We start from the raw sequence: 24,549 nt of genomic DNA on the forward strand, positions 1-24,549 counted from the left end.
TGTGGCCAACAATAGTACAAAACTCTTTATTCTTTTAAATAGAAAACCATTCTCTGACTCCATGATTCATACAAAGTTCACAATTTCAGGCTGGTTTTACATTGTTGGACAAAGTTCATTCTTGACATGGCTCCTCCCATCTTGTGCAAAATGATGCTGGTCTTGTGTGAATCAACAAAAACCCAGTCAGCTGGAGCAGGTTCCCTCCAGGCTGCTATTCATCAAAATTAAAGTCTGGACAACAGAAACAGCGTTCTCAACTGTTTTCAGTTCAGAGGAATCCAATTATTTGTCACACATGAATCAAACATTTTGAATCAGTTTGGACTGACTAGCAGCAGCAAACCAGATTCCTACATGCTGTGTTCCTAAGCATCAGACTTCAAGCTCAACTTGGTGTATTGATGTAAAGCTTTCAGAGAGCAGGGCCACAATTAAGAAATATTCAAAAAAAAAATAAAAAAAAAATTATATGTGTGTGTGTGTGTGTGTGTATATATATATATATATATATATATATACACACACACACATCTCCTGACTTCTCACACCAAATCTCAAGGCAACACATGCATCAACGCTGAGCACTAATCCTCATCAGTGTCTCCATCTGAAAGCTCATACTGCATACAAGCCAATAGAGAAGTAAAACAAAAACGAATGGCAGCATTAACGTTTGGACTCAAATGATACATTATGTGCTCTTTATTCATGTGCAGGTGTTCTACTGATATTAAACTCTGGGTTATTTTAAGGAATTGCATCTACCACAGTAAATGATGTGAGCTCAGAGATGCAGCCTGAGTCTAGCTAGTCAGCAGGAAAAGGGAGGGGGGACACAAAAGAAAAAAGAAAAAAAAAAAAAAAAAAAAAAAAAAAAAGCTTGTTGCCTCCTAAATCTTCACAAGACAAAACAAATGTGCAGCAATCCCCTTTGGTCTGTAAACTAAGAAACTACAAAACTTCCTGGCTGCCTTGTGGCTCCTACACAAACCCACCATATTATATATGAATGAGTTCCTGAAACATTATCCACTTCACGCCTGTATGTACAAAGTCAAAAGGTGCGGTGGGCAGGGCGCAGCAGTGGGAGGACAGGGTTCCCATGCATGGAAAACCTGGAAATGTATAGACAAATTTTCCAGCCATGGCAAACAAAAATTGAAGACTGTCAAAATGTCCTGGAAATATTAGTGAGATTCTGGGAAATTCAGCTGAGGTTACACATTAAAATGTTTTCCTCAGCTCATGTTAAACGTCTTTAGCTCCTGAAAGCTTGTTTCAGCGAGTGTTCACGCCAACAAGTCATGTTTTGGCGTACTGCTATCACGTGTATGGAAAGCCAAAAGTCCAAAACACATTCGATTTATGCTTTGATCAACACACGGTTGTTGACATTAATTTTTTTTCCCCCACAGAGTCCTGTACAATGCACAATGTGTTGTGGAATAAATTTCACACAATTTTGAGCTATTTTGAGGCATTCTAAGGTGACCTGTGAGAAACAGTTAGCTTGTACATAAGTCACTGAATATGTTCTTAAACATCTTGGAACAAGATTTCCTTAAAATAGTGAGAACCCCGGAATAAAAAAAGCAAGCAGATGTGTGTTAAGAACTAAACATGTGGAGCTGCAGTTGGTTCATCCTGGGCTCAGTGGAGCAGAGCTGCACAGAGGAAATATATACACAGTATAACCAGGTCAGAGGTCAGAGTAGCATGTTCAGTGTTTGCTGCAGAATAAATAAAAAGATCTAGCACCAGTAAAAGGTATTCAGAGAACTAGTCACATCAGTAATGACAGCAAACCCTTTGGTGGAAGATACTACAAGAGTGTGGGGAAGGATGTCTGATTTGCATTGAGGAAGACACAGGAAAATCCTAGAGATGGGATCAGATCCTCTGGGGGGGATGGAAAAGAGAGGACCTGGCAACCACATGGCCTCACTGTTTTTGAGAGCTGGAAAGGATGGCTGGAAACTGATGATGGCTGTGAGCTGCTGTCCTGACACACAGCATGGACCTGAACAGGGCTTTTCAGACTTTCTTCATATTCCCAACCCACAAGTGGGACTGGTACGTCCCCTGGTAAGTCCCTCTGCCCTCTAGTGACCCTGGTTCAACCTAGTGTCACTGATCTGATGGTTAAATACATCATTCTAATCATTATAAATAGTTTTGTCGAGGCTATTTAAGCAAATTTTCTGTTTTTTTTCCAGCCAATTCTTCAGATACTACAGCAATTTATTTATTTATTTTTTTATGTCTGGGGATGAAGGCAATGAGTAAACTGACTAAAAATTCATTTTTAGTCATTATTCATCATTCAATCATTTTTAATTAACAAGAAAACTATACTTATAATGATTTAACTGATGTTGAAAGGTCAGATCAGTGATGCTGGATCAGATTTCTTGTTTAAATGTTTGTGCAGCTGTGTTCAGATGCATTTCAATTATTACTCATTTTGCTGAGGCCCCCTTGGAAATCTCAAGGATCCCTGGGGGGGCTCGTACTCCACTTTGAAAACCACTGGACTAGAAAAGGTGAAAAGAAATGATTCTTCAAGTTTTCAGAACGCCTCATCTGCCCTCCTCCTGTGAATACAATGTCAAACAAACAAGCACCTTCCACAAACACTTCAAGTTCCTTTGGAGCTCATTATGAGACAGAATGTCCCTTTTTCAATGACATTATGAAGGAAGTAACTGGAATCCCTGCAATAATCTGGTTGTGATCTATGTGGTACAGAGTTTGTTAGGGAACTTGTCTGTGATTTGGTCTGTGTTGGGCATCCTCCCACAGCAACACAAGGCGGGCAGTTCAGTTGCAAGGCAGAGCCTCAGAGTTTCTGCTTCTTACACAGCCGGTCTGTCTTCACACTGCCGTCACTCTGCTCCTTGTGCTGCCCGCCGTTCTCCAGGCAGCCACTGCTCATGTCCTCACTACACACGTTGTATTCGCAGGGATCAGGATCGGGGTCTGGTTCTGGTTGGGACTCAACAGCTGTTTCCCAGTCTTCCTCTTCTTCCTCCTCTTCCTCGTCGCCTGCTCTCTGAGCAGCCTGCATGTGACTCTGGACCAGGCGAAGTCGGGCCATGGCCTGGTCAATGGTGGGCGTGTTGACCAGGTTGAAGTCGTGCATGCTGATCAGGTGCAGGAGAAAGTTGCGGCAGAGGTTGTGCTGGACAATGTGGGTGCCATGGTGTTCCACAAACAGCAAGCAGGCCTGGTGCATCTGGTTGTCTGCTATGAAGCTGGAGGGGGGTCAGATGTGTCACTGGTAAGGGTTTGGATTCTGATACAAAAACACCTACTGAACTGATACAAAAACACCCACTGAACTGATACAAAAACACCCACTGAATTGAAGGCCAGAAATAGTCTGAGTTGAAGGACCCTACTAGTGATTATGTCATTTCTACAAAACGTATATACTTCACATTTCTGCTAATGTTCCCGAAACAAGCAGAACTCCAGTATCATTTTTCCTGCCTTTTATCCAGCTTTGATATGAAAATGAACTTTCAAAGACTTCAAACTTTTTTCACACCAGTATTACATCACCGTAATGAAGTCGTCCACAGTTTGTTTTCCTAAAAGCAGCAGCACTGTTGTGTTTTGATTTCTTCAAACTGGGGCATAGTGAAACTGTCCCAACAGCAAATAGTCCCCAGGGGAAAGTTTGCTTTCCACAGCCAATTATGAATTTTGTGGTTTATGAATGTTGACTGTCAGCCGCAGAAGCAGAACATTATAAAGGAACTAGAAATTCAAATTTGAACATTTGACTTTGGTTTGTGGCAATGTAAAATGTGGGGAAATTGTAGCAAATGGGGCAGATGTTCAGAGTTACTGGTATGGTCTTTTAAACTAACAAGTCATGGACTCCATGGACCATAAAGTCACCAAAAGAGCACTAGCCATCAAGCAGTTAGATTGCTGCATGTGCCGCAATCTGCCGCAAAAACTCACACAGGATATCAGGTTATGATTAAGGTGTATGCATGGCTAAAACACCCTTCAGTTCACATGTTAATGAACATTGGGGGGGACTGGGCGTTTGGGCCTTGTTGTCAAGTGTGAAATCCGAGTTTCTTGTGCTTGATACCATTTTGAATAATGATGATAATTTAACTCAAGAAAACCCAAAGTGCCCATGGGCAGGCTTTTATTTTGGTTTTAATTTACCCTCTGCACAAAACTGGCTTTATGTTTAATTTTTGGCGGTATTTTTTGGTACTTTTCTTGTATATTGTTTTATTTATTTATATATTTATTTTTTACTTTCTTGTAATTTTCTTGTAATTATATTTTAAAACACATAATTATCCTAATTATGCATATACTTATCTTTTTGACAGTTATTTCCGATGATTTTTTCTTTTTTTTTCAGCAATTTTGTGGAATTTTCAAGGTCATTTTCTTGCTTTTGTCCAAAATTTTGTTGTGTAAATGTTTTGAAAGAAATCAAGTGAATCTGCTTAGGTTGGGTAGGAGTTAAACAGGCAGTGAATTCACTTCATTGCCAGTTTTTGTATTTGTATTTGTCTAATCTGCAGAGTGTTTTCAGCAGTGAGAGACATACCCATGTTTCATGACATGGAGATTCCACAGCTTCATGATTTCCTTTTCCCCCTCGTTGACATCAGTGAACTCCTCGATTTGCTGCAGCAAGAACACAGGCGTCAAGCATGCAGATGAGATGCTATTATCAAGACCAAGAATTCAACATTCTGACATTTCCGAAGGAAAACAAACTCAACAAAAAAGCAAGAACAGAAACAGTGCTTGTGGTAGCATGATTACAAACGGCAACTGGCCAAAATCTCAAGCTTTAAGCTGTATTTGTGCTACTCTGCTTTTTGACAAACTGCCAGCACTGTTTGGACATTACTACTCAACTGGAAACAGCTGTAATGTGAATAGAAAGCGGACACTCTAGAAAAGGTGTTGTGTCTTTTTAGGCAGGACCAAACAATTTCTTAAGTTCAAACAAGAGCAGGCCCTCTGTCACTGGTGCATGTTGGGGGAATGCAAGCAGAAGGAGAATAAGGTTTTCACAATTTGGACTGAGGATGTTACTAGAAGAAAGATCACCCGAGTGAACAGGGTTCATCTTCTGAGGTGCACAAATGCCAACTTTTTTGGCAAGAAAAAGCCTACCAAATTTCATGACAATCTGCCCATTATGACTGTGGGGTCAACCTGACATTTTGACCTAATGGTGACACTAGAGGAAAGCTGATGGTGACATCAAAATTAATAGTGTTAATTCCATGGGGAAAAATGAATATGGTCAATAAATTACTTTGCAAATCCAGCCATTGCAATTAGAGGTATGCTGTGTGGCACTACAGGACAAGTCACTGGGTCACAACAATCAAGAGCAAGCTTCCTTTAAGAAGTACGAATACACTTGTCAAATATTACAGCAACGCACTGATTACATTTTGTAACAATGTCACAAAATTCCCTGAGATGGGAAATGAATCTTAAAAAGTAACTGTAAATATCTTGTGTGCAAAGTTGACATTTTGGCTTAATGGAGACACTGTAGTTAAAGGCTCATTCTCTGAGGAGCATGACTGGTCTCACATAATGTATTGGCAATCCATCCCGTAGATTTCAAGATATGCTGCCTTGCAGTAAAGTGTTGAACGGCCCCACCTGACAGTGGGGGAAAACTGTATGTTTCTGAGTGCCACATGGTTAGGAGTCAGGAGTTGCTTCTCTGATAATAAAATGTCAGAAACAAACTGAGTATTGTGTGACCCACTTATTTAATATCTCATGAGATACCATGACAGTCTTCTCTTTGAGCCAGTAAGGATCTCTCTCGTCCTCGCTGTCCATCTCCATCTCTTGAGGTCGCAGGGGAACACAGCTGTCGCTGTGGAAGTAGAGACGGTTGTGGCCACTGATGTAGGTCCTCTGCTGCTCCGGATCACCGTCCTCTGATTCCAGGAACTCTGACAGACTGGGCTTTGTCCTTTTGGGCCTGGACAAAGAAAGGGTGTCAGGAAAGGAGAAAACAGGATGTTTAACAATTTATCACATGGCTTTGCGGGTCACCAGACTGATCTGTATGTACCTTAGCTTGACAGGTGTAAGCAGTATAGGCCCTTTCTCCCATTTTACTTACTAGGGATTCACACATGTGCATCTCAACAATGTGGAGTTAGTCAGTCAGTCAGTTATGAACAAACAGTATTCCTGGTTGGCCTGGCAAGTTTCTTCCAAAAAAGCTGCACAAAAGTGAAATTAAAGAAATAACTAGTAAAGTTTTCAACCATAATATCTGTTACCTGCAGACCAGAACATGTGTTACAGCAGTTCTCTTGACGGGGCCGTTCCTGCTGAAGGCAAAGCCTGGCTGGCTATGAATATCCTGGGGATTGCCCACATATGATCCATCATAGCACTCATTTATGGACACCTCTATCTTGGCTCCTTTAGGATGGGGCTGTCATGGTGGAAGTACAGGGGCAGGAAGAGGAGAGAAAAAGTTGGAGGATAACATGAAACCAATATCAACATAGTCTTAAAGGCAGACAGGGGCAGTGAAAAAAAAACATACTGGACTCTTAAAGCTTGTGCTGGCTATTTACACTCTGTCTCCTTCCACTATGAATGCCTCAAGGGAAAGTCAGTGATTTTAATGAGGCAATGTGACAATGATGTCATAGTCCCATCTTTCAGTCATGGCCCTTTAGACTTAAATTTCTGAAAATATATTTGAATCGACTGATCTCAGTACAGAAACTACTTCCAACACGTTCCTTAGTTTGACTTGACTTCTGTTTGCAATGACTGCACTGTGGGTCCAAAAGTTCTATATTTACATTATCATTCTTAGATTTTGCAAATTAAAATGCATGGCTCTTAAATTTGCCAATTTATTATGTAATTTGTACACCAATTTACTTCCACACAAAGTTAGCATTATTTCTTCTTTGTCAGGATAAGTCTTTGCTCTTTCCACCCATTTTGGACACGAAAGGCAATGACTGCATCTCACCACATAATTAAAGATGAACCGAGAGTGGGAAAGTTTCAGGTGTTTGAGCAGACTGTAGAGCTTCCTGCAGTTGAGGGTACACCAGGGGCAGTGGAGGTCATCTCTTGCCTCTGTCTGCTGCCGTGTGTTATTATTATACTGAAACTACAAAGACAAAAAGGGACAGGGTGAATGCTGCATGCCTGCGTGAGTGTGTGTGAATATACACACAGAGAGACATACCTGTGGATGGTAAATAGTTAACATTTGAAATCTGAGCAAATTCACCTTCTTTCTAAAACATTTTTTAATCAAACATGATAAAAAAAAATCTAGAACATTAAGTGAAAGTATGAAAAAAATATCTTAAAAAATTACAAGAAACGATATTTGTAATTATTAAAATTATATATTTAATCCAGATCACTGACACTGGATTGACATCTTGTTTAAGAAATTTCTTGTGTTTAAAGAAGAAAACCTGGGCAAATTCACTTGAATCGTTTCAAAGACACGGCAAAAAGGTCATCAGCATATTAGCAATAACTGGCCCAAAATTACAAGATAACAAATGTACAAAAAAAAACCACAAAAGCAGCAAAAAAATAACCATAAAATTACACATTGCCACAAAATTTGCAAAAATTGGTACAAAAATTAATATCTGTTATCTACTATTCATCTATAAACCAATATGTACTGAAATTAAAATTTAATTACATTCTCTCTCTCAAAATTGTATGTGAAAAATACTTTAACTGGAAAGTGTCTCAAAAGGAATTAGACACTTAATAAGACCGGACTTTTAGCCATGATTCATCCATTGTATTTTTTTCCAATCCTACAAGTGCTGCTGCACCCAGCTGTCTTCACTAACCAGACCGAGATGTGACTTGGGGTACACTCAAAAGCTCTAAACTTTTAGAACATTTAGAGCATTGCAAAGCACATCTGTGAGCAGTTCACACCATATCATCTTAAATTTGTCCTTTAACAGCCCTCGTTCACCCTAAATTCACCCGCCTGCTGTGAGAGCAAATGGAAAACGTGAGAACCATTTTCCAGGGTATTTAACCATTTCTCATTTTCCATGAGTTTTCCATGACTGGACAAGAAATGTAAAATTTTCCGAGGTTCCAGGATGTGCGAGAACCTTGAATAGCTAACAAATATTTTAGCAAAGGCTTCCATTTAGATTTCTGATGATTTTTCTTGCTCTCTGTTCACCATCAAAGTGCCAAAAACTGCAAAATAAAATATGGACTCTCTCAAGCAAAGGAAAAGTGAATGCCACACCTCACACCAGCTGACATCTATGTTATGAAATCTGAACAGGCCACAGGTGTGACTGACCTGGTAGAAAATGCGGAGTTTCTGCCGAGGCTCAAATGGGACGTGCTCTCTTCTGGTTTGAACATCAGAGCTGATGGATTCTTTAACAGCTACAGTGTTGAAAGAGGACACAGCAGGATTCACAGAGTTTTAAAAAGGTACCTTATTCCGTTCGAATAAAGCATAATACCAACTTTTGACTAAACAAAGGAATAATGTTATATCCCCACCTACTGAAACACCCTCATACTGCTGCAGATCAGCCCTGCACAGCTTTAACTAGCCGGTGGAAAGACACAAATTAGAGGAGATGTCAGTGGCAGTTACAAAGTAGAGGAGAAAGTGGTGTCAGTCAAGTAATTATTTTTACACTCTACTGGAAGATACTGCCACCCAAAATGCAATCTAGGGGTTATGTCTCTTGTACAGAAATTCATTAGGAATTGTCAGTGTTGGATCAATGGAAAATTAAAAGACTGAATCCATTACCAATGGAAATTTCACTGCCAAATATGGAAGATTTACACTACCTTGACCTTTGGGATTTTAAAATGTTGCACAGCACAAATGCATCCAAGATATGATGATTTATCTGAAAGCATGCTAGCGACATCATGGCACAAGACAGAGGAGATTGTAATCCTGCAAAGAATGCCCAGAAGAAGTCTGGATTCCTTTCGGTGCAGGACAAGATTCAGCAGAACATCAACTTGAACTGAACATCTGAGAAAGGAACTTGTCTATATAAGTCTAATGTTGGCATTCAATCACATATTTGCAACAGAGGTTGGACAATCTCCAGACTACACTGGGATGATGGAGAGAAGACATCAGAAGCAGATATATTGGTCTGATGTTGACCCAATGAGAAATCTACTATGGGACGACATCAGTACAATCATCTAATCATTTATCAGTTTGATAACAGGTAGACTTAAAGCTGATCAGAGTGTGATGAGCGTGTCATCAGGAATTGTCCATTCACTTGGCTCGGCTTTGATGTGGCAATATTACAATACTTAAAATGCCATTTAAATTCAAAAGGGTAAAATATGACTAATTTCAGTCAACTGTTTCTAAATCAGTAAACCTAACAGCCCTACACCAGGCATTTGACATTTTGCTTCTTAAATGCTATATATATGTGATATGTATATCCATTCATACAATATACTTAAAATTCTTTTTAACATCTGAAAAAAAAAATGATCATTCGAAAGGCGTGGCGGCTTTTATTTTGCCGTGGCGGTGCGCCACGATCAATTACATCTAGTGGAAACCCTGATATGTATGGTAACTTGCCTTTACGTTGGGCAACTTTGACAAATTTGTGGGAACAGAAATGGAAACTGCATCAAAAAGGGTGTACTTTACAAAATGGCCATGTGTGTTGCTCACCCAATGTGTGTGTAGCTCTCAGTGTGCTAGGTCTGCTGTCGTGGTTGGTGTCAGAGTTGCGTGTGGCCAGAGGTTTGGCCACGGGTGCTGTGGAGCCATCGGGGTTGTCACCCGTCCAGCGCAGGGTGAACTGGAGGGTGGGACCCTGGGAGAAACTCTCGAACGGAGGTAGACGCTGCAGAGAGGGAGGGAAGGGAGAAAACTATTTCACTGGCTTGGCCTTCTAATGCTCACTGGATAACCCCAGGTAACATTCTTCAAAATAACCACATTAAGCCACTCAATTTGCTAAATAAACAAAGTTTCATGGTGTGTAGCAGAATTTTTACAGGGTGAAAAAAAGAAAAAGAAAATCATTCCAAAGTAGACATTAAATATATATACCCACACACATACAACAAAACAGCTAGCTGATGGATGAATGAAGTTGCTGAAAGTATGTTTTTTTGTTTGATTTCATATTGTTATCCCAAATCTGTAAGTGAAAAAACACTGTATTTCGCAAAAAAAGAAAAAAATACAGAGAAAAATACAAATGGCAATGTAGTTTTTTTTCCTTTGTACAAAATAAACCCAAAAACGGTGATTCAAAACAGACAGCAATTTATTACTAAATGGAACTTCCTTCAAGTTGTTCCTTAGGTCTTCATATGTTTTCTGCCAATAAATCTTTCTCATGCACAGACCTTTCCATCTAGGATGGTTTCCCATGTTGCTCTCTTCTTACTGACAGGACACTCTTCCATCTCCTGCATGGACACCTCATACTCCCCATCTAATAGCTGCAGACGCCTGCACAAAAGCACACAGTTTCTCACTTTATTTGGTTTCTGCTTCACAGATAAAATACCAGAAGTACCATTTGTTGTATGTGAGAGGTTGAAAGCTTATGTGCATCAAAGCATGGTAGCAAACTATGTGTGCATGTGAGTGTGTGTGTTACCTGTTTTTATCAAACACAGTCATCTGGGCCACAAACGTGGTTTCTCCCTCTTCTCTGAGAGAGGAGCTCCTCCTTTTCCTGCTTGCCATTTCCTCTGTAACGTCTAAAACAGACACACAAATGAACTGAATCTTCCCTCTAGATGACATGTATTCACATAATGACCTGGCTATGCTGCTCCCAGGCTATCTGAGCTCTGGCTGATTTGTATTATGGAAAAACTGTCAATCAACCCAATAACCTGTGTGCAGTGGAATAGAATGCATTGTCCTTTCAGAGTAGTGCAATATGACTCAGTGCTGTGATGAATCACAAAAAACATGCACATCTAATTACATAAAAATAATCTGACACTTTCCTGTTCCTGTTGCTACTCTCTATTGCTGATTGAAATAACAACAGTGACTCAACCTCTATCCAGTTCATGAAAACATTTACATTTGCTGTTTTAAATACTCTGTGTCTGGTAGCCCCTTCATGGGGAGGAAAATCTTCCCCTGCACAGGAAATGATGGAATTTACATTAGTTTTTTGCATAGAATCAACAGAAAAGGATGAACGGGGTAATTAGTATAAGCCATGATAGCCACTATGGCTGAACAGAAAAAGAAAAAAGAAACTCAAACTCCATCAACTGAATATCCAAGGGGAAAGATGTCATAATAGTGGACACACTACTGTTTGATTGACAGGTGATCTGTGTGAAGTACAGTGTACAAACACCACAGCAATGAGTGCTGAGCAATAAAGATGGAGACTGAATAAAAACCATAGCCCCATTCAATGTGAATGATTACATTCAGAATGACACATTTTTAAAACACAGAGTAACCAGCTTTGTGGTCAGGAGCCCGCGCTTTGCCTCTCCTGCTCACCTCTGTTGTAGTGAGTCTCTCCATTGGTCAGGCCATTGATCTGTGTTCGGGTGTGTCCGGAACTGGAGGTGCAGCTGCCGCTGGGCCTTGACACTCTGAAGAGAAGGGAGTAGGACTTAACCATATGAGAATTGCTGGGCTCAAACTCACTGCTAGGAACCAGTAAGGAGGGGAAGGATCCCAGCTTGGCCTGGCTTCCGGGGCTGGTGTCTGGGTTCAGAGGAACCTGCTTCTTCCCTGTAGGGACCTGCTTCACTGGACAGCTCACATCCTGGCAGAGGACAAAAGGCATTTGCTCAGGCTTGTTTTTTTCCCCTCAGCTGATTGCACTCACTTTGTGATAGCACCAAATGTGTTTACTTAGGCTGCCCCCTGAAAGTTGACGAGTTAAATCATCAGTGATAGAACTCCACAGTTGATTCAGAAGGTAGAGTCCAAGAGTCGTGTTTTTTTGTTGTTGTTGTTGCATTTACAATTACTGGGCATTGCAATGTTACAATAACACAAGACACATTCTCTTAAAATGCACTGCAAATATATTGCAAGAGGGAATGGATGGAAATATGAAGTTATTATATTCCTATGGAAACGGAAGGTGCACAGTTAACTGGATTAAATAAGTGGAGAAGAGCAGACAACTGTAGTGAAGCCCAGGACATAAATGCATTGTTGTTAGCCACTCTGCCCATGAATGAAAACATGCCACATGCAAGGGCACAAAATCAAGCACCAAATAAGAGCTGATATTGGCCACTGAGCTGCTGGAGACTAAATGAGGACTGCTGGAAATGCCGGCAAAAGCAGCCAAACAGATAGCAGGCACAGCCCGAGTGTTTATGATATCCTGAGTGGAATGCAGAAGTGGAAGAATTGGTGAAAACATGGGTGTTTGGGAAGCACTGAGCAGACGACTGGATACCAGAGACTGGTACAGCTGGGTTCTGAGCTTTTTAAAATGAATTTTAATAACATTTTACTGTTGTAAAATCATGTAATTATGGACCCAATTTCTTCCACTGGATCAGAGATGGTTGGTGTTTTTGCAATATGAGTTTACTATGAAGACTTATGAGTAAAACTTTCTCTGCCTAAGGCAGAAGGTAAGTACTTGATACAAGAATTATGCATTATAGGTGTAGTCTTTAAAGAATTTTAAGTTCCATCAGCCCAAGGGATATATAATTTTCTAAAGACAGAGAGCAGAGGTTTTCAAACTTGCCTGAGATTCGAGGCATAGTCAAGTGTGCTGTGGAATTTTGACATCTCCAATTCATTTTTGACAGAGTCTAACATAAGTCATCTTTACACAGCAGCTAATGCAGGGAAAAGAGTCCAACATGCATTAGTGTGTTAATATATGAAGATGTAGAAAAGGTTAAGTGAAATAACCGTTATTGTCATACCAGACAGGGCTGCAAATATTGGAAAAAACTGACATTGCATTCTTTTTTTCTGTGATATTTATTGTTATACGAAAAAAAATACAGGGAATTTCACCAAATACATGCAGTGTGTTATTCCTGTCCGTTTATACAGCTAGCAATCATGGGTAGTTTCTTTTTTTCCTTTTTTGGGGGGAATTTGTGGTAATTTTATAGTAACCTTCATGTAATGTAATTTAAATATATATTAATAATCTTGCCAAATATTTTTTTCTGAAATTTTTGACTACTTTTTAATAAATTTTCTGGTAGTGTTTCACTCATTTTCTGACAGTTTTCAGGATTTTTTTTTTTTTTTTTACTATTTTCTTTAAGGTAATTTTCTTGCAGTCTGTAATTTTGCTTATTTGGTCATTGCCTTTTTCCCATGTTTTTGAAAGAAATCAAGAGAATTTGTTCAGATATCACCTGAGGGTAACACCTCTTGCTCCCTTTTGGAGCTAACAATGGACAAACCTTGCCCAGTGCAGCGTTCAAACATGAATACCACAAGATTTTACCATGACAACAGTAATGAATCAGCAGTAACTACTTCTGATGTTCATTATAATTATCATCACACACCTTCCTCTTTTTGTGGCAGACTTTGACCAGCAGCACCTCCAGAGATACAGAATTCTGCTCATTCTCACAGTTTTGAGATGGCTTCCCTGTGGAGGTGACACCACAAACAAGGGCATAATGAGATCAGATTGGCAAAAAGTCACAAGAGGGTCAACAGAAAGTTTGAAAAACATGAATTTCTAATCAAACCCCATGAAATGCTGCTGAGAAAGACCAGCTTACCAACTTTATGAAAGAAGCCAGTGAACGTGAGCTGAAGATGAGACGACAAGCTGTGGAAGGAAAAAATCACAGGTATTTTCCTTGAAATCTTTAACAGGTGACAATATACTTGATGAATATTCACTGGATATTACATCTTTCCGGCACCTGCCAACCACCAATGTACTTGAGGACCAGCTTTTTATCTATCTATCTGTGTGTATAGATAGATAGATAGATAGATAGATAGATAGATAGATAGATAGATAGATAGATATTACATGGATTAAGGCTTTTATTTTTCAGAATGTTAGCTGGGGGAAGTCCACCTCAGTGGCAGGAGGCTAACAGTTAGCATTTGGAGCATCCAGCCAGTATCCAGCACTCAGTAACAATGAGAGGAAGATAGCACCACTACTGTCCTACAGAACAGCTGGAGGGGAATCAAAAGATTTTTTTTTCCAAAATGGGTGAGCTATGCCTATAAGAATAAACAGTGTGGAGATGTGACAGGGTCTCATTAAGGCCAGCTGCTTACCAGTGTGTCTCTTGTTCACCCCTCATCTTCTCCACTTTGAACAGTAGATCATCCACTCTGGAGTTTTTCCTGTAGACATAGACACTTCTTGGTTATTAACTACACATACACAACACAACTATAGGCCTAGATAGAGAGACAGATAGAATATATAAATATTAGTTTGAGTTTTCAGCCCAAAATTCAATTCGTTCTTTAAAGTGGACTTGTTACAAATCACTTCAACCCCCTGACCTAAATGTCAGCGTCTCTAAATATGCTTTTGACGGTCAGTGTCTCCCAAGAGGTCAACTGAGTCATGAGTATGGCTTTCCCGGGAATAAGGTCAGTTGTATGACTCCTGACAGTGTAACCCAGAATCCTTTCATCAACCAAACACAGAGTTAATCCACAGCTTGAAAAACTCCCCATACCCCGCAGGTTGAAGACAGAAATCTAAAAAAAAAAAAAAAAAAGCAATATGAGATAAGAGTGTACTGTTCATAGGTTTTGCCTGCAAGTCAATGCATGTTATAGAACTGAAACACTGTCTAGCTTCATCCATGGGTACATTAAAATCCCTGGGTTAATACTTGTAGGCATTATAGCAACACCATGAAAGCTCAATTTTAGTTTCCAGTCCAATAAGTCAACAATTTTTAGAACATTTCATTTCGTTTTGAAAATCTGTATCAAATCAAGTACTGTCATTTATGCTGATAAGCTGTGTGAACAAAGCATAGCTGCTGATTGCCCTGTGTGGAGCTTAGTCATCTCAAGTCACAGTCACAACTACCATTTCAGGTGACTGACGCATGATTGAGCGGTGCAGAAAACGAAAGTGAACTGAGCAGTGTGGCATACATGAGTCACCTGCTGTAGCACTTTGGCTCAGGGATAACACACACTGGATGATCTGCTATTTGTATTCCAATTTAATTTAACATATACAGATATAAATAGAATTTTCTGTTTGTTTTTGGGAGGGTTACTTTTTTAAAAGAATCTTTCTAGTCATTTTTTGCTAATTTCCTAACTTCCTTTTTTGCATGTTTTTACAAGAAATCAAAGGAATATGCTCAGGTTTCAAAAAGTCCACATCAGATTTATTAGTTTTCCATCAATAAAATGCATCAAAAGCACATTTAATTGGTGACTGGAATAACTTGGTTGAGGGCAATGAATGAAAAAAAAAATCTGGTTGTTGCATAAAAGATTTTTTCTTTTAAATAAGAGGAGCAGTCATCTTTATGCTTTTGCACATATTAATCCAGCAAACATGTATTTGTTGAAATTAATACTTGATGAATCAAGTGACTTTTTAAGAGCACTTCACCCACTACAGCCACATAGAAGGGAGAGGAAAATGTAATATTTTAAGGTTGTGCTGAATACTTGAGAATACAGAAAAAAAATGACAAAAATGTTTGTCTTTATTCTCAAGACATGTCCTAACTGCCATAATATGCCTCTGTAGACTTCAGACAAACTTCAAACAACTGCCCTACAGTGATCTAGGATGGTTCAACAGCACCATATTTGATTGTATGTGATATTATCAACTTTTTTTTTTTTTTACAAACTACTTCATATATTGTAATCTTAGTGCTATATAAATACTTTTAATGTTAGATTATTATTAGGTTAGCTATGCAACCATTCTTGACACATTATAGCAGCACTACCTTTGCTAACATTTCGGAAAATCGGAGATGGGAGAAAGAGAAGAAAGGGAGCCGCAATATCGAGAACAAAGCAGTTAATCAAAGAAATACAGATACTATACATATAGAACATTATTTTCAGATTTTTACCTTACTGATGAAAGTGTCTGTCTCTCTGTCTCTCTCTCTCTCTGTCTCTCTCTCTCTGTCTGCTAAAACACACAGCCTCCAGCTAGTTTCAACCTAAAATCCATGTGACACCACCAGGCAGACAAGGCCCTAATTTCATATCTCACCACGCCATTTGAACACAGACAAAGAAATCTCTCTGCAGACCTGTGCAGCCTCTGTATGCAAAACAGCCCAACTGAAACGGCTCATATCACCATTTCAACTGATCCAACCAATCAGCCTCCACCTAAAGAAGGCAAAATGTCAGCTTTCTCTACAGATAACATTTGATCCATTTTCTAAAGCTTTACAAACTACTTGAGCTGATCCTGTTGCCATCCAACAGGTTCATTTTATTTTTAGCAGTCTAAGTTATGCACCAATACACACACATACAGCTCCAAGCCTAAGAAAAAAAACCTTTTCATTGTTGTTTGTTAGTTCAAAGAAAAAAAGAGACAAACCATATTATGCCAGGTTTGACTGACAGCTGCTGTAGGGTATCATGGAAAGACAAGACAGGACAAGAATCAAGATGCCATGTATGACCCTGGACTGGATAAGCCTGCTTGGCCAAAAAAAATTTTTTTTTTTTTTTCTGAAACACCAGCCTTACTTTAGAGGGGGCCTTTAATTTGCTGTGACATAAATCTGAGAATGTTGAGAAAAAAACAAGTTCAATATTTGAGAACAGACTGACGGCAGACAACAGTCTCACTGGGCTTTACCTTTTAGCATTATTCCTTGAGTTTCTGTGGGACATGTAGGTGAGAGTCCTGTGCAAGAATATAGGCTGAAACGTAATAGGGAGACATAAAAAAGAAAGAGAAAAACATGTTAAAATTATAGTGCAGCTCGCCATGTGATAATATATGTTTCCTCTTATGTCAAATGGTCATGATGGCATGTGACTATTCAAGGAAAAGGCAACACTCACGGCTATTAAGTTCCTGGTGCGGAGGAACCTGTAGATTTGGGTTGGTTCTGTAAACAGGTATGAAGTTGCATCATCAGAACATTGCTTTAAATGGGAAACTGCCTCTCCAAAATCATAGATGCTACCTACTTTTTGACAAATAGTGGCTATTTCCTAACCACTGTCATCAGTAACTTTGCAAGGTCGCCACCATACAAGGAGATATTGGTACTCCATAACTGCTCTCTCTCTACATATTGCTTTGACTTGGTAACTGATATGACAGTGTACCAAAAAAAATAAACATCAAGCCTGTCAACGTTTAACCACATGCAAACTTTGGATAGATGGGTCTATGCTGGATTTAGACAAATAATTTCAAAAAAGGTATCAAAACAGAAAACTTTCTATAAAAATTTGCCCAGGCCATTAAGGAGGCAGGGAAACACGTGGTTGAAAAGTAGCGACACATCGATTCAAATCCCTGTAATATCTATATATCTATATATAATTCCACCAGCAAATGTCCAAAAACATTTCTATGTGGCGTAAGCTTCCATTTAATGAATAAGGGGGACGACCATTAAACTGTAAAAAGTACGATAACGGTCAACTCCGCAAAAAATGCTAGATTGTGACAGCTTTGAACACGTGTAAGAAGTTGGTTGTATATATTATGGGCATTAGCCGCTGTTTAACATAAATGTATGGCATTTACAAGGACACGACTCGTCTATCACAATTCAAATAGAGAGGAGAGAAGATCAGTTCCAGCTGTGAAATGATCAGTCCTAGCAGCTGTGCAAAGCTTCACCTCGCCATTTCAACTTCACCGTGAAGCGCTCTCTGACATTACTTGGAAATATAACACGGATATTCTTAAATTAACAACTTAATAACGACAGCAACTCACTCTCAAAGGCCTGCAGGAACAATTCGTGGTCAGCTTGAATGAGTTGCATGTTGGGCTTCTTGGCTGCAGCCACCGCAGCAGACGACTGGTAGAACCCACCATTGTTTTTTCCTCCAGTGCCAAAAGCTACTGAGCCGGTACCAGTGTGATTTCCAGCTGAAGAGCCGTGCTTATGAGGAGCCATTTCCAAAATGTATTCCAAGAGACTGCCCCACCACCACCAGTTCCCGAGAAGGGGAGTCAAAACTCGGGTCCTCTTTCTTTGTCAAAACAAAAGACCAGGGTTTCGCAGAAAACCAGGCAGTTAGGGAAAACAATGTTAACTCTTCATCGTACAAACGGTTCATCCGGTTTTCAGTAATTCATATTAGCCATATAACAATTATATACACTATCTTGGGTTCCTTTATACAACAGTCTCGCTGTAAAGAGAGGTCGTTGAACAGACTGGAAATGCGCGAAACTAGAGAACAGCCCCCGGCAAGCTGCCGCGGCTTGCTAGCTAGCTGGCTGACACTTCCTTAGCCAGCTAGCGTTAACTCCAGGCTAACTGTCTGCATTCTCATGTACTCTGAGTTCACTGAAAAACAGCCACCAAAACTCTTGTCTAGCGACGCAGCCGCAGACATGACATACGTTTGTAATGGTTTTGCTGGAAATTTACCATAATAACTCACATTATCTATTGCTTGATGGTAACTTCGGGTACCTTGTTAGTAGTATCTTACCAGTGTCAAGTTTCAGCCACAACAACAAATATGAAGTCCTGTTATCATTTTCGAAATTAAATGCTATCGTTGAACATGTGTTGCGACGTTTCTTTGAGTAGCAGCATGGATATAACGACTACACTGGTTAAATAAATAATTCGTAGAAAAATCAAAATGTACTTGTTAAGTTTTTGAAAACGCTCTGTACACCTTCTCTGTACGTGACGTGTGTGCTTATTTTGAAGGTGCAATCCTTCTTTGTTCCGTCATCTGGATCTAACGGTAGAAACTTGATTAGTTTGGCAGCTTCCACGTTGATTTGTGATGAAAGAGCCCGCCTTCGAACAGTCTTACCCAATCAGAGAGCTTTTGTGTAAATGAGAGAGTTGTCATTGGTCCAAATATTTTGCGAGCTCATCAGCGAGCCGGATGAGCCTATACAGGTAAAGGGGGAGGGAATATACGGAGCTTCGCTAAAACGAATGAGAGATGAAGTGCGATATAGGCTATATACGGTGCATTTTAATAGGAAAATCAAATACTGATGGGTCATACAACTTAATTTTACACCGCTGCATGACAGTGTTGCACCAATCATGTCATCACATTGCACCCAGAACACATGAACATAGTTAAAAAAAAAAAAAAAAAAATCCACAAAATGACAGTAATTTGGGCCCGGTTTAACCCGTGCAGCTCTGTTTTGAAAATCATTCACAATTCACTATGGATACTCAATGGTATGGCAAAATCTTTGCGGCATCAAATGCCAAAACATTTAGAGATGCTTAAAGTAAAGAGACTCATTTCCTGGATGCAATGCAGGGCAAATAATGACTGGAAAGATATTATTTGGTAATCAGGCCTGTTATCCTCATTAGTTTTCCCACCATATCACACCCTTAAAGGCAACATTGGTTGTGATTTTTTTTTCTTTTTTCTGGCGAGTTATAAGACTATTTGAGCTTTGATTTCTATTATAATTATTAAATATAATGGCTGCTACACCTAGCTGTGCCTTAACACCCATGTTATGACAATAACACAATTAAGTTCAGACAACACACTGCCTTTTTATGTTTTCAGTATATAAATGACAAATAATATATCTTTGCTCTAAAGTAAGACTAAAAAACAATGTTCAATTAATCTAGAGTGCAAGTAATTTCTGCTGATACTCAGTTCACTTCAATTTTATTTGTGTAGCGTCAAATCATAACAGAAGTTATCTCAAGGCACTTTACAGAAACCCAACAGATACTGACCAAATCCATGGACCAAAACCTCCTCCAAGAGCAGCACAGGGCGACAGCAGTGAGGAAAAAACCCTTTTAACAGGACCAAAAACCTTGAGCAGAACCTGGCTCTGGGTGGGCAGCCATCTGCCTCAACTGGAGGGGTTGACATATAGAGAGAGAGAGAGAGAGAGAGAGAGAGAGATGCTGATATGGTTTATAGTGAGCACAATGCATGCTCCGTAGTTAACCACACTCACTGACCCCAAAACATAATGAAGACTGAAATAGCAGATGAGCACACAGTTGTCCAGCTTGCACAGCATTGGTTGCTAGGCAGGATGTTTCTTTGGGGAGGCCTACATATCACATGGAGAGCACAGGAACACTTAAACAGTATGACTGGGAATCAAGAGAGAAACAGTAGCCTGTCTATTGTGGATTCTTTTCACAATTCTTCATATAGAGAGATAGATACAATGAGAGATATTAAGTATATGCAGCATAAGTTAAATTTAATATACTGTACATTATATATTTTTTTAAATGTACCTGATGCTGAATATACTGTAATCTATTTTTTCATGACATTTCACATTGTTGCTTCTATAGTTTTTAATTTTATTATTCTTGTTTGTTTTTTGCAGTGCTGTATGCAATGAATACTATTTGCTGCTGCAACAACTAACAGCTTCATCTTATTTTATCTAAACTTACCAGAGGAAGTCTGTTTAGAGTAGCTTAGCAGGAACAGATGTATAGATATTATTTCAGATGAAATGTGTACTTTGTTTTGTTGTTTAAAAAAAAAAAAAAAAAAAAAAAAAAAAAAAAAAAACAGGGCACTGTGGATTACCTCTTATATGCCAATAATCTCTTTATTTACCATTACAAGGGAATCTAAAATGTTCTCAACAATGTTCAAACAAGTGCAAAACAGGATGTTAGAATGACTTATTATTCAAACTTCTTGTGTTCCCTTTCACCCTGCCTGTGATAGTGGTTTAGCAAAGTAACTGACAATAGCACACATCAGAAATTAATCCAAGGAGGTAAGTACAACAGTGCCTGATCAAAACATGAAATGGACCAAAAAAGAAGAAGAAAAAAAAAAAATCAGACATTAAAAAAGTAAGTCATTGGACATGTAGGACAACAATGAGAAAATGGGTAACATGTACATGACACAAAATGGTAAACAATGAACCCTCACAAAAATGTAAAATCAAAGTCACATACAAAACCTACCAAATCAGAAAAGACAAACGGGCAAACCTTTAAAAAAAAATCCTTGTTCTCAATCCCTTCTCCTCAACATGAAAATAAGCACAGACAAGTGAGAGCATATACTAAATATGACTATAATTACCAGTGTTTAAACATCTTGACAGTATTTGGATGCAATGTTTTACTCTCTTTTATTCAAGGTCTATATGACCATCAAGGCATCAACCCAAAATACAAAGAAACCACCAGAGCACTCAGCTAAAAGTTTGTGTGAGTTTCCAAGTCTTTGCACTGCTTCTAATCTCCACTGCAGGGGTGCAATTTGAGTATTGAGTTTCCGACTGGAAAACAACTTCCTGCAAGTTCCACTCTGGCACCAGATCTGGTTACAGATAATTTCACTGCACCTTAAAGCTGCTCTAGGCAACATTTTTTTTTTTTTTTATTAAATATACTGATTTTATCAGCTTCATTCACAAAGTGGGGCTGCAACAGAGAACAGCATCCCATCCCCACTGACTGAGATGCTGTGGATTCAACTAAACTGCCCAAATGAAGTATGAAGGCAGTACTGGCACTGGTGGGAAATCATCTTTGCAACGTCAAAATACAATTTAACTTTTTCCTCCATTTCTTTTTTATCCAGAAGATGTCCAAATTAAAAGGAATAGTTCTGTTTCTTCAGGAAACCACTGCACACACTTTGATTACTCTGTCATCTCCCTCTTTCTTTGGAGAATAATACATACTGACTTTTGTTGTCATCACAGTTCCCACTTCAGGTCCTAATCATTTTTGGTTCCAGCTGGGAACTAACTTTTCAGGTTGTGAACCAATTAATTTTTTGTCAAAATACTCAAAACAGTTCAAATTTATGTTTGTGAACCGAGACAAAAAACAGCTCTTTGTTGGTAGAAAAGGCCTAATTCTTTTGTACTGCCAGATGGAGCATGCAAAGTTGCTTTTGTTATTTGGTGCCAAATTGGAACAAGGTTTACAGACCTGAAAGGTCCTCACATTATGAACACACACACACACACACACACACACACACACACACACATACACACACACACACACACATACACACACAATAAAAGCAGCCCAGGTCAGCCAGGTTTCAGTGTTTTCTCCACAGTATGTAGGTCATGAGCAGGACCAGGCCTGCTGTCAGGGCTGCGATCACACACTGGTGGATAGAGAGGACATTCTCCAGTGCGTGGATCCTCTCCTCCATGGCACTGGTGTGGAAGTAGTCGTAGATGCCAGCTCCGATGCTCCACACTGCCCACACAGCGTCAACCACCAGAGGCATGGCGGAGCAGAGGGGGAGGCTCAGCTGTGTTGCAGCAGACAGAATCTGTCAAAGACTGAAATGAGAAAATGCGAGAGGATGGGCTATGTCTATGTCTCACTAGGGTTTGACCAATAAAGGCGTATGAAAGGAGATGCTGATATTTAAACTGGTGCAGCTAACAGACAATATTTAAAGGATGGCAGTGATTGTTTCAACCTTTGTTTCAAATGTTTCCCCTCATGCTCATTGATCAAAATCAATCAGTGCTGCTTGATCAGAATCTAACTGCATGATTGCACCTTTTGGAATTTGTTTGCACTGTTTGCCAATGCTCTCCGTGTGTGTGTTCACCACTGAGAGATTGTGGGAACGATGCGCAAACCACTAGGATTATTTGATTATTGATTGCTTGACTGTGTGAGCTGTTTAGCTGCTTGAATGTAAGGTGTTTTAAAGAATGGCTCCTAGTAAACACAAACTTCTAGCAGGTATACACATTTGCGAATAAGGAAGGGTTCACTTAATTTCCACATTTTATAATGGACATTGGTATGACCTGTCAAGACTAGCTAAGGTGCTACCTATTCACTGGGTGTCATCAAAGTGAAACAAGGAGATCATGTTAGGTTTACAGCTGTGCTCTCCCGCAGCTGCACGGCTGGTTGAATAAGAAGGTAGATAATGTACTTTACAAAGAAACCAAACTAATATCGAGTGAGCTAACGTTTTAGTATGGTTGCAAAGCGTATAACAGACAACAACCGGCCGGCACAAGCACAACGTAACCTTATCACTGACGTTTAGAGGAAATCAGTCTCACTCACCACATTAGCTCAAAAATTACAGCCTCATCCTCCTACGCTGTAGGAGGATTTCATCAGATACACAAACTTGCGAGTTTCCACTTCCTCCTCTTCTAATTATAACATGTACGCAGCATTACCGCCACCAACTCGCGAGATTCATTCCACTGGAGTACCTTAGCAGCTCCTACCTAAACCAGCATCCAGGAAAAGATTCCTTTCTGACATTCCCATTACTTCCGGGTGTGCTGGGCCCGCGAAACACGTCCTTTCGTGAATATACTACTTCTCCAAACTTAATTTTAGAAACTGGCTTTTTGATTCGTCCAGGCTCATCGGTGAACATACACAAATACAGAAAACACCTTATGATATTATAAAGTCTTCACGGTCTTCTGGTCAGTTCGGCATACGAAAAATTCATCACGCGGCACTTCATGTTAACAAAACCACTGTTTTAGGATCGATGGGACCGACTCTCTGCCGCCCAACATGGTACGGTTTAGTGGAGGGTCTTTGGAATAATAAGCAGACTCTTTACACCAAGTAGATAGTTTAGTAAATTGCGCTGTTTGGTGTATTTTGATGTATGCCGAATTGAAGGTTGGCTCCGAACAGCCCGTTGAAGATATTAGTTGGTGATGTTACTACGGTGTGTGTGTTTACAGTGAGGCAGCAGAAAACTCGCCTTTTTTCGTCAATGAGTTTGGTTGGATACACCGAGCGCATGCGGGCTAACTTCAGTTCATACTCCTCAGGGGGCTCATGGCACTCAGGAGGCCAATGACATATACGATAACTATATGTCATATAACGCCAATTATAAACACGAAACTAGATATAATCGGTTTTTCCACCCAGTGTTTTTTCGATGCAGTCAAATTATTATGTTTTGCACAAACCCAATCACCTGGCGCGGTGGCCAAGTGGTAAGGCGTCGGTCTCGTAAACCGAAGATCGCGGGTTCGAACCCCGTCCGTGCCTCGGTAATAATGTGGAGCCCTCTTTTCGCGCTCGATTCCATTCTTTATGCATAACAACGGGCATATCGACTGCTTTGTTAGACACAGTAGGACAAGGGTGTCAAACTGGTGCCATGGAGGGCCGAGAGACTGCAGGTTTTCAGTCCTACCGAAAACTCCACCAGGTGATTTCACTGATTAGTCCCTTCTCTCTGCTTGGAGGTGGGGTGATCAGTGAAACCACCTGCTGAAGTTTTCGGTAGGAATGAAAACCTGCAACTGCCAACAGTTTGACACCCCTGCAGTAGGGCATTCACTTTGAAGTGTGACATAGTACGGAAGCCCTAAAGGGCCATACATACATATATTTTATTTCCTC

At 39.7% G+C, this 24,549-nt stretch overlaps 1 protein-coding gene and 1 non-coding gene across 3 annotated transcripts; one reads left to right on the forward strand and one right to left on the reverse strand.

Annotated features, from left to right (window-relative positions):
* Window positions 1-10: 10 nt before the first annotated feature.
* Window positions 11-18,817, reverse strand: LOC115364495 (polycomb protein suz12-B-like). 2 transcript variants are annotated; one of them, XM_030059090.1, is made up of 17 exons: window positions 18,665-18,817; window positions 17,937-18,196; window positions 17,045-17,091; window positions 16,836-16,900; window positions 14,294-14,362; window positions 13,777-13,826; window positions 13,555-13,640; window positions 11,549-11,819; window positions 10,674-10,776; window positions 10,417-10,522; window positions 9,731-9,905; window positions 8,354-8,442; window positions 7,022-7,165; window positions 6,309-6,466; window positions 5,803-6,001; window positions 4,589-4,668; window positions 11-3,257 (listed from the first exon to the last, which is right to left on the reverse strand). In XM_030059090.1, exons 2-17 carry the CDS (start codon window positions 18,118-18,120, stop codon window positions 2,843-2,845), a joined length of 2,241 nt encoding a protein of 746 aa, XP_029914950.1. In that variant the 5' UTR covers window positions 18,121-18,196; window positions 18,665-18,817; the 3' UTR covers window positions 11-2,842. The 2 variants fall into 2 exon arrangements, with proteins under 2 accessions (XP_029914950.1, XP_029914951.1); XM_030059091.1 differs by lacking the exon at window positions 18,665-18,817 and adding an exon at window positions 18,614-18,656.
* A 5,303-nt stretch (window positions 18,818-24,120) lies between these two features.
* trnat-cgu (transfer RNA threonine (anticodon CGU)) lies at window positions 24,121-24,192 on the forward strand. The gene has a single exon. It is a non-coding gene; the product is annotated as a tRNA-Thr (tRNA).
* Window positions 24,193-24,549: the final 357 nt, after the last annotated feature.

Source organism: Myripristis murdjan, chromosome 8 (assembly GCF_902150065.1).
Source record: "Myripristis murdjan chromosome 8, fMyrMur1.1, whole genome shotgun sequence".
Lineage (NCBI taxonomy): Eukaryota > Metazoa > Chordata > Actinopteri > Holocentriformes > Holocentridae > Myripristis > Myripristis murdjan.